Here is a 10,699-nt window from a genome sequence, read left to right on the forward strand (position 1 = left end):
GCGGGCAGAGGGGTCAGGGCAGGACTGGGGAGACCAGGCTGAGGGATCAGGCCATGATGGGGAAGCCCCTGGGGTTGTGGGAGGCTGGTCGGGGTGCCGGCAGCATTTTGACTGGCAGCATTTCTCTTTCTGGAGTCAAAGAGAGAAAGGTTGGGGTGGATGTACAGGGAGTACTGTCTTCCGGCCCTTCCTTCACCCTAGCCTGCCTTCTCTCCCAGGGACGGATGCCCCAGCCGTGGTCAACTGTCTGCACATCTTGGCTCGCTCCCTGGATGCCAGGTCGGGTTATGGGTCACGGTACCCACTCCCACCTAATCGCACCCTCACCCCTAGCTCCTGTTCGCCTCAAAAACTAAAAAAAAAAACCAAACCCTTTGCCATCCAGCCAATTCCAACTCATAGCTACCCTAGTACTCTATAGCAATCCTACAGGACAGAGTAGAACTGACCCATAAGAGTTTCCAAGGAGTGGCTGGTGGATTCAAACTGCCGACCTTTGGTTAGCAGCCAAGTTCTTAACCACTGTGCCACCAGGGCTCCCCTGTTCTCAGAGACTCTCTGAAATCCAGAGTCTCAAATTCTAGAACTGAGGTCCCCCGGCTTCTTTCCTAGGACGGTAATGAAGTCAGGCCCCGAGATCGTGAAGGCTGGCCTCCGCTCCTTCTTCGAGAGCGCTTCGGAGGACATTGAGAAAATGGTGGAGAACCTTCGGCTAGGCAAGGTGTCCCAGGCGCGGACCCAGGTGAAGGGTGTGGGCCAGAACCTCACCTACACTACCGTGGCCCTGCTGCCTGTTCTCACCACCCTCTTCCAGCACATTGCCCAGCACCAGTTCGGAGACGACGTCATCCGTAAGGGCTCCTGACCCCAAGGACGGGGGTGGGAGGTGGGGGCAGTTCAGCCAACACCACAGTTACCCATGAGCCTGATAGAAGCCTCAGGTGTTTGAGGGTATGGAGTTACTACTCTGCGCAAACTGTGCATTCAGTAAATTCATAGGGAACAGAAGGAGTTAATTGGGGTATAAGTCCAGCGGCTCTCAGAAAAGACCCCAAATCACTGTAGCTTAAACAAGATAGAATTTTTTGTCTTTCTCATGTAACAACCCACTTGTAAGTGGCTCAAGGTGTCAGAAGTCCAAGTTCCCGTTATCTTGCTGCCCTGCCATCCCTGAAATGTTGCCTTTATCCACATGGTCCCAGTTGGCTCTCCATGATATCCTCATTCTAGCCAGTGGAGAGGGAGAAAAAGGAAAGAGGAGGGCCCTTCAATGCTTTTAGTGACAAAGGCCAGTTAAGACTCAGTTTAAGATTGTGGTTATTGTTAGCTGCTGAGGCGAGTCAGGCCCAACACATGGTGACCCCCATTCACAGCAGAATGAAATGCTTCCCAGTCTTTCTCCATCCCCACGATTGGTTGTAGATCGAACGGTTGTGATCCATAGGGTTTTCATTGGCTGATTTTCAGAAGTAGATTGCCAGGCCTTTCCTCCTGCTCTGTTCTGGTCTGGAAGCTCCATGCAAGCAACACGCAAGTCCCCACTGACATACGGGTGGTGGCTGTGCCTGAGGTGCATTGGCCAGGAATGGAACCCTGGTCTCCCACACGGAAGGCGAGAATTCTTCCACTGGATCACCAATGCCCTCATTTGGGTCTTTAAAGGAACGGTCTGAAAGTGGCCCACATCACTCTGTTTATATCCCACGGACCAGAACTTAGCATACGGCCACACGTAGCTGCAGGGGAGGCTGGGAAAGTAGGCTTTATTATGGGAAGCCACGTGTCAAGCTAAACATTGGTAGTCACAGCTCTTTACTATAAGGAAGAGCAGACATGGAAGGACAATGAGCAGTGCCGGTCATGTTTATGGAGCCCTGGTAGTGCAGTTAAAATGTTGGCAGTTCATATCTACCAGCCGCTCCTCGGAAACCCTATGAGGCAGTTCTACTCCGTCCTATAGGGTCACTATGAGTCGGAATCTACTCAATGGCAATGGGTTTGGTTTTGGGTTTTGGTCATGTCTGTGCTACCATCTAGCACATACAGTGTGTGGCCCACCATGGGATCTCGTGACATCATGCATAGTGTTGTTAATCAGACACTGGCAACATGAAACAACCCCCAGTGGAATGTCCTGACCTTGTGTATACAGGTACTCAAAAGAGCCTCATAAGGTGTGGCCTGGGCCAGGGGGAGTCATGGGCAAGACGGGAAGGGGGCAGTGGGAGAGACACTTAAGAGCTGAGGGCTGTAGGGGTGATGAACTATGGCGACTGGTGGATGGCGGAGACAAGTCTGAGCTCACTGTTTATTTGAAAATAGACCCTCTTGATAAAGATAAGAAACGTAGCCCCTGGATGGAATTCTTCTCCTCTACTCCAACTTTTTTTCTTGAACACTTCAGAACATAAAGAGAAGATGAAACAAGAAGGTTGTTAACAATTTGCCCCATTTGCTTTACCTTTTACTTTATTATTCTTGTTAGGCGCCATCCAGTCGATTCCACAGGACAGAGTAGAACTGCCCCCGTAGGGGTTCCAAGGAGAAGCTGGTGGATTCCAACTGCCGACCTTTTGGTTAGCAGCTGAGCTCTTAGCCGCTGCGCCACCAGGGCTCTTTTTACTTTATAGGTGAAAGCATTTACACAATTGTTTGCTGAACTTTTGAAAGTAAGTTGCACACACACCATGTCAACTCATCCCCGAATATTCAGCCTGCAGCTCCTGGAATACGGACCTTCTCTCGTGGGACCACGATATCATTATCACACCTAACCTGACCATATTTAAATTTCCTCCATTATCTGCAAAATGTCTTTATTATTATTTTTTTCAAGCCAGAATCTAGTCAAGCTTCCCACATTACATGTGGCTGTTACTGCTCTGTAGCTTCTTAAATCTAGAACCACTCCCCTCCTTTATATCTCAGGACAGTTGTGGAGTCGATGAAGCTCTTCACCTGCCCTTGTGGAGGGGTCTGGGGATGATTTAAAATCGTAGTCAGAACTGCATGTTATTTGCGTTCTTCCGGAGAGAGCACCCAGCACTTCCGCGGAAGAGGTCCGTGACTCCTCTCCAAGGAAGAAGCAACAACCAGCCATTGTAGCCTCCACCCATCCGCGAGTTTGTCCTGCTGTGGTGGTTTGTGTGTGGCTGTGATGCTGGAAGCTATGCCACTGATATTTCAAATAGCAGCAGGGTCACCCATGGTGGACGGGTTTCAGTAGGGCTTCCAGACTAAGACAGACTAGGAAGAAAGGCCTGGTGATCTACCTCCAAAATTCAGCCAATGAAAACCCTGTGGATCACAACAGAATATTATCCGATTACCAAGATCATGAAGATGGAGCCAGACCCGGCAGTGTTTAGTTCTGTTTTACGTACGGTCGCCATGCATCGGAGCCAACTCAATGGCATCTTAACAACAACAAGCCATGATTGAGTGCCAACTGTACACCCTGTTCTAATTTCTTTTCAAATATTAATTCATTTAGTCCTTACAACAATCCAGTGAGGAAGGTACAAAAATTATCCGTTTCACAGATAGGGAAACTGAGGCCAAGAGTTGGTACTTGCTCAAGTCACTCAACTAGTAAATGGCAGGCTGGTTGTACAGCCCTTGCTTTTACCCTCTCTTAGAGCGAGGGGAGGAGCCCTGGTGGCGCAGTGGTTAAGAGCTCAACTGCTAACCAAAAGGTCAGCAGTTGGAATCCACCGGCCGCTCCTTGGAAACCTTATGGGGCAGTTCTACTCCGTCCTGTAGGGTCGCTATGAGTCGGAATCGACTCGACGGCATTTTTTTTTTTTTTTTTTTAAGAGAGAAGGGATGGGGTGGGGGAGAACTGTTATGGCGGGTGCATCTCCCACCCTTCCCCTTCCTCTCCCTCAGTGGACGACGTCCAGGTCTCTTGCTACCGAATTCTGTGCAGTATCTACTCTCTGGGGACCACCAAGAACATTTACGTCGAAAAGTAAGGCAGTAGAGCCATAGTTCTGGGCTGGGGTGGGGACCCTAGGGGCTCAGGAAGGGGAGAGGAGAGGGGAAGAAGATGCGGCGGGCCGGGCACACTGGGGCAGCTGCTGTTCCCCAAGGCAGCCGCGTGAGGGCGCTGAAGCGATAGCCGGCCATGGGGGTGGGAAAGCCGCCAGCTCCGGGCGCTGGCTGGCCAGGATCCCAAGCTGCACCCTACTGAGGATCAAGCTTGCCCCGGCAGGGGGCACGCAGAAACAAGGGCGGCACACAGGAGCCACAGTACACTGGTGGGCACCCCGGAAACCCCTGGCAGTGCCCATGCGGGCTTTCAGGGGACAGGATCACCAGCGGAGCAGGGATCCCTCAGGAAGCCTGGGGAAAGGCCATTTACAAGAAATGTAAAGTCTTCCAGATTGCAGCAAGCTCGCACTGGGGAATGGCAGCTCTGTCCCAAAGGGCCCTGGGGAGGGGCACTTCTGTGGAGGATGGGCTGGGACCCAAGACCTGGCCCAGGGGAGGCGTGGAGCTAAGCACAGCCCCCTCTTCCCGTGGAGCTAATCACAGCCCCTCTTGTAGGCTGCGGCCTGCCCTCGGGGAGTGCCTGGCCCGGCTGGCAGCGGCCATGCCGGTGGCGTTCCTGGAGCCTCACCTGAATGAGTATAACGCCTGCTCGGTGTACACCACCAAGTCTCCCCGGGAGCGGGCCAGTAAGTTGTGCAGGGACTGGTGGGTGGACAGGGGTTACAGTCTATCCAGCACAGGGCCCTGGGGAGACCTTTCTTAGGTGGCAGTGTGCCCAATGTGGGCTGTGAGGAGCTGAGGGTCCAGGTTGAGGGTGCTCTAGATTGGGGGATCTCAGAGTTTATAGGTGCCCTGGTTTGTGGTGTGAAGGCATTTGAAGGCTATTATACGAAGGATTCAGGAATCCTTGGTGGTGCAACTGAAACGTTGGCAGTTCAAACCCACCCAGAGGTGCCTCAGAAGAAAGACGTCCAAAAGGTTGCAGCCTTGGAAACCCTACAGAGCACTGTTCTACTCTGTAAAACATGGGGTCCCCGTGAGTCGGAATTGAGTTCATGGCAACTGTTTTATATACAAACCAAACCAAACCCCTTGCTGTCGAGTCGATTCCGACTCGTAGCGACCCGATGGGACAGGGTTGAACTGCCCCATAGGGTTTCCAAGGAGCGGCTGGCTGGTGGATTCGAACTGCCGACCTTTTGGTTAGCTTAACCATTGGGCCATCAGGGCCACATATATATATGTAATATATATATTACATATATATATAAAACCACTGCCATTGAGTCGATTCCGACTCATAGTGACCCTATAGGACAGAGTAGAACTGCCCCCTAGGGTTCCCAAGGAGCACCTGGTGGATTCAAACTGCCGACCTTTTGGTTAGCAGCTGTAGCATTTAACCACTGCGCCACCAGGGTTTCCATGTTTATGTATAATTATGTATGTTTTTATTATGCACAATAATATATATGTCTCTCTCTCTCTCTCTCTCCATATATATATATATATATGATGGGTTGTATGTTTCAGGGGACTGAATTGGGGCATGGGATTTAGAGAGAGATTTAGGGGCAGGGGTTGGAGGGGGTTTCTTCTAGGGTATGTTACATGGCAGGGTGGGGGAAAGGGTTTGGGGTGTGGGAGATTTTAAGAGTGAAGTTTTCCAGGGGTGGTGATTGAGGTTTGGATGAGATTTTAGGGAGCAGACAGGCTTGGGGGTGTGAAACATTTTGGGGGTCACTAAGTTTCAGTGTGAAGGTTGGGAGAGGTAGTTGGGTTGGAGGGTGGGGTCAGAGGAGGGGGAGTGGGGGATGGCGGTTCCGTGGTGCTGGGTCAGTGGTGGGTGGGTGGAGGTTCAGTGGTGCCTAACCCGCTGTGGGGTCTCGGGGAGACTGAGTTCTGAGGATGATGGGTTGGCATGCCCTGAGCTCTCCCTGTACCCCAGTCCTGGGGCTCCCCAACAGCGTGGAGGAGATGTGCCCTGACATCCCCGTGCTGGAGCGGCTCATGACAGACATCGGGGGGCTGGCTGAGTCGGGGGCCCGCTACACAGAGATGCCACACGTCATCGAGATCACGCTGCCCATGCTCTGCAGCTACTTGCCCCGCTGGTGGGAATATGGGCCTGAGGCGCCCCTGCCCGCCAACGCCCCCCTGCCCTGCACAGCTGTCACCTCCGACCACCTCAACTCCCTGCTGGGGAATATCCTGCGAATCATCGTCAACAACCTGGGCATCGATGAGGCCACATGGATGAAGCGACTTGCTGGTGGGTCTAGGGTGCTGGGCCTTTGGGGCTGAGCCACTGTCCTAGGGGCTGGGGTCCCTTGATCAGAGGTTTGACGTCCCAAGGTCCATGGTCTCCTGGGAGTTGGGAGGAGTTAAAAGTCAGAGTGTAGGTTATCTCAGGGTCAAGAGGCCAGGGGTTGTGGCATGGGGTCAGAATTTCTGACTCCTAGGGTCCTGGGAGTCCTCCAGGTTGGATTCTGGATTTCTGGTTTAGGTCAGGGGTTAGGAGCCGGGTCAGAAGCCTGAATAAATCCTTAGACAAAGAGTCAGAGGACCAGGTCAGGCATCAGGGCCCCTGATATGGACAGTTTAGGGTTTTAGGTCAGAGATCAAGAAATGGGTCTTTAAAGGGTTGGGATTTTCTGGTTCAGAAGTTTCGTGTCAGGAACTGGGGTTTGGGTCAGGGTCAAGTTAGAGATAAGGAGCTGGGACTGGAGGTCAGGGTCAGAGGTCAGAGGCTGAGATCAGAAGCCAGGGATCATAGTCGGAAATCATGTCGTGGGGTCAGAGTCTGGGTATGGGCCTGGTCAGAGGTGAAAGTCTAGGGTGAGAGGTCATAGATTAGGGTAATATATCAGGTTAGGAATAGTTGTTGGGAGTCAGATGTCTGGGACTTGTGTCAGGCTGGGGTCAGATAATTGGGACTGGGTCATAGGTTCAGGTCAGGGGTCAGGGGTCATGGGTTGGGATCAGAGTTCAGGGGCTATGTCAGAGGTCAGAGGATGGAACCAGATGATGGTCAGGTGGTGGGTGAGAGGCTGGCCGCAGTGAGTGGCCTCTGCCCGTGCTCCTGCAGTGTTCGCCCAGCCCATCGTGAGCCGGGCCCGGCCCGAGCTCCTGCACACACACTTCATCCCAACCATCGGGCGGCTGCGCAAGCGAGCCGGGAAGGTGGTGGCCGAGGAGGAGCAGCTGCGCCTGGAGGCCAAGGCCGAAGCCGAGGAGGGCGAGCTCCTGGTGCGGGATGAGTTCTCTGTGCTCTGCCGGGACCTGTACGCCCTCTACCCACTGCTCATCCGCTACGTGGACAACAACAGGTCGGTGTGTGCCCAGTGTCCCCACACACTCCACCCTGACCTCTGGCTTCCCTGCACCCCATCTGACCCCTTACCCTCTTAACTGGCTATAAACTTCTTCGGGTTCCCACCTGGCCCAACTCAACCTTTTGACCTGCCATCCTGCCCCTCTGGCTTTTGCCACATTCACCCAAAAAAATCCAGCCTTGTACCCCGGGTAGTGTCTACCCTAAGGAGCGTGCTGTTTGCCTCCAGCACTGTGTCTGTACGCAGTGGGTGTCTGACTCGTGCAGTGCATCCCAGTGGTCAAACCTTCCTTAGTCATTGAGAGAAGAAAGGAACACAGCCCAGATCTGGTCAGCCTCCTTTTCCCTAGAAATATAGAACTTTAATAAAAGGACAAGCACAGGTATCAACCAATTGCTAAATCTCTCTAAAATCAGGGGAAAAAACCCCACTGCCATTGAGTTGATTCAGACTCGTAGCGACCCCATACAGTTTCCGAGGCTGTAAATCTCTATGGAAGCAGACTGCTGCATCTTTCTCCCGCAGAGCGGCTGGTGGTCTTGAACCACTGACCTTTCGGTTAGCAGTTGATCACTTTAACCACTGTGCCACCAGAACCCCTAAAATCAGCACTGTGTAAAGAATTATTAACTCGGAGGGACAGTCTAATCCAGGGGTGGTGAATAAGTTTCAACTCCCTTGCCACATTTCCATCCTGGTGGGAAAAGACTTTAAGATTGCACCAGGGCTTTGTGAGGAAGGGTGCTCTGATTGATTATTTATGTCTGTCGTGGGAGCAGAGATGGGAAATAGTGGCATGCACGCAGCCTAAACACCACTCCAGGTGTTGATTAAACTTGAGCTGTTATCCATTGCTACTTAATTTAGCCACAAATTTTGCTAGCAGATTTATACTTAAATAACTGTTGGCTCACCCTCTACCTGTTCTTAGAGTCAGAAACCTTCTAGAAATCTTCAGTTTTATAGGCACGTGAGGTCGCCGTGAGTTGGAATCATCTTGATGACAACTGATGGTGGTGGGTGATGTCTGAGGGAAATCTCTATTTCCTCCCAGGTCTGTGAGCTTGGTTCTGGCTGGTTTCTCCCCTTATGTCTAAGCAGAAAGGGAGGGAGGTCGGATGAGAAGACTTGACTGGGATGAGTCTGCCAGCCAGTGAGAAAGGCTTTTGTGGCAGCCCATGTTACCTGTTCGCTCCTCCACTTCCCCCCACCCCCTTTCTGATCTTTATGCTTAAACCAAAACAAACCTGTTGCTATAGAGTCAATTCCAACTCATAACGACCCTATAGGACAGGGTAGAACTGCCCCATAGGGTTTCCGAGGCTGTAATCTTTACGGAAGCAGAATGCCACATCTTTCTCCCTCGGAGTGGCTGGTGGGTTTGAACCACCGACCTTTTGGTCAGCAGCCGAGAGCTTTAACCATTGTGCCACGAGGGCTCTTTCTTTAAGCTTACCCATTGTCATCCAGTCAATTCCAATCACAGTGACCCTACAGGACACAGAACTGCCCCACAGGGTTTCCAAGGCTGGAATCTTTACGGAAGCAGACTGCCACATGTTTCTTCCATGGAGTGGCTGGTGGGTTCCCACTGCTGACCTTTCAGTTAGCAGCTGAGCGCTTAACCACTGCACCACCAGGGCTCCTTTTCTTAAGCTTAAACCAGTTGCCGTGGAGTAGATCCCAGCTCATGGCAACCCTATAGGACAGAGTGGGACCGGAAAGGGGAATTCCGTGGTTGGCTTAGACCAGTCAAGATCCAGTTCTGATTCACATAGGAGAGGGGTGCATGTTGAACACAACTGAGCTTCTGTTAACTCGAGAAAAGGGGAACAGCTGTCATGCAGGCAGCCCAACAGTGTCTGCTGTGCAGTGAGAACGGGCTGTTTATCATTCCCCTAGTGCTGGGCATTCAGTGTGCCCATTTCTCTGTCATAACGCAAGAGCTTTTTTTTATTTTACAGTATACCACAAAAAAAAACACTCAGATGCACCTCTTGCGTCTTAATGGCGGTATACATTCTGTGCAGTTGGAGGTTGTTTATTTAACCAATCCCCTCCAACTGACACTCACGTTGTTGCTGGCTTTTCTCTGGTACTAACAAGGCTGCAGGCAGCATCCTTGCACGTCCATCTCTGTGCACATGAGTGGGTATTGCTGTCGGGTAAGTGTCCTACGAGTGGGATGGCGGGGCCAAAAGAGTATGAACAAACTGCATGTTCACCCAAGGGAATACCACCCAGCAATCAAAGCGAACGAACTGTTGCGACACAGAGCAATGTGGATGAATCTCATAAAACATGTTAAATGAAAGAAGCCAGGAAAATAATACTTTAAAAAATCGAGTACATATTATTCTACTTGTGTAAAGATTGAGAATAAACACAAATAACATGTGGTTCTAGCTGTCAGGATAAGCGTCATGGTTCAGGAGGAGGGAAGTGGGGTGACTGGCTGGAGGGGGCACAAGGTGACTTCTGGGGACTGGATATGTTCTGCTTCTTGACCTGGGTGGAAGTTACATACGTGTGTTCCTTTTGTGATAATTTATCAAGCTGATACTCAGGAGCTGACACTTCTTTATACGTACATTTCAAGAAAAAGAGAAAAAAGAAGGAGTAGCCATTTAAAATTTTTAAATTTTTATCTGAATAGCCAGATGACCCTAGAAAACCCCATTCTTCCCATTGGGTGTCTCCTGGTCCTCCTGACCCCCTCCTTCCCTGGGTACCTCCGCCCCCAAGCCCTCACAGACCCCTTCCCCCCACGGCCCAGGGCGCACTGGCTGACTGCACCCAACGCCAACGCGGAGGAGCTGTTCAGGATGGTGGGCGAAATCTTCATCTACTGGTCCAAGTCCCACGTGAGTCTGGCCCTCACCGCCCCTCATCTCCATAACCAAGGAGCTGCTTCCCACAGGTGCCCAGCCCCCACCACCCTGTGTGATCCCAATACTGCCTCCCCCACCAGAATTTTAAGCGCGAGGAGCAGAACTTTGTGGTCCAGAACGAGATCAACAACATGTCGTTTCTGACGGCTGACAACAAGAGCAAGATGGCCAAGGTAGGTGTTTTGTTCTGGAAGGAGGACTTTATAGGGAGGCGGGGGGCACCCTCCAGGGCCTCCTCCCTGTCTCCTCCTCGCCCGGCCAGCCTGCCCTGTCCTGGTCACATCCCCTGCAGTCCTCAGAGCAGCCCCTCTCCCCATCATTGTCCTCCTTCCCCCATCACTCTCCTCCTCCCCATTTTCCTCTCCCCTCCTCTCACCGTCTCCTCCCTCCTCCACCCTGTTTCTCCTTCCCTTATGCCTGCTCTTCCCATCTTCACCTCATCTTTCTCATCCCTCCCCCCACCTCTTCTCACCTCCCTTT

General features: G+C 51.9%; 1 protein-coding gene across 1 annotated transcript in view; it reads left to right on the forward strand.

The window, feature by feature from the left end:
- RYR1 (ryanodine receptor 1) overlaps nucleotides 1-10,699 on the forward strand; it is a 131,783-nt gene that overhangs the window by 69,898 nt on the left and 51,186 nt on the right. Inside the window, exons 63-70 of the mRNA XM_023742308.1 lie at nucleotides 219-279; nucleotides 613-851; nucleotides 3,889-3,970; nucleotides 4,549-4,679; nucleotides 5,942-6,265; nucleotides 7,082-7,322; nucleotides 10,105-10,192; nucleotides 10,300-10,392. Of these exons, the coding sequence (XP_023598076.1) occupies nucleotides 219-279; nucleotides 613-851; nucleotides 3,889-3,970; nucleotides 4,549-4,679; nucleotides 5,942-6,265; nucleotides 7,082-7,322; nucleotides 10,105-10,192; nucleotides 10,300-10,392 (1,259 nt within the window). The remainder of the gene's footprint in view (nucleotides 1-218; nucleotides 280-612; nucleotides 852-3,888; nucleotides 3,971-4,548; nucleotides 4,680-5,941; nucleotides 6,266-7,081; nucleotides 7,323-10,104; nucleotides 10,193-10,299; nucleotides 10,393-10,699) is intronic.

Source organism: Trichechus manatus, unplaced genomic scaffold, assembly GCF_000243295.1.
Source record: "Trichechus manatus latirostris isolate Lorelei unplaced genomic scaffold, TriManLat1.0 scaffold00207, whole genome shotgun sequence".
NCBI lineage: Eukaryota > Metazoa > Chordata > Mammalia > Sirenia > Trichechidae > Trichechus > Trichechus manatus.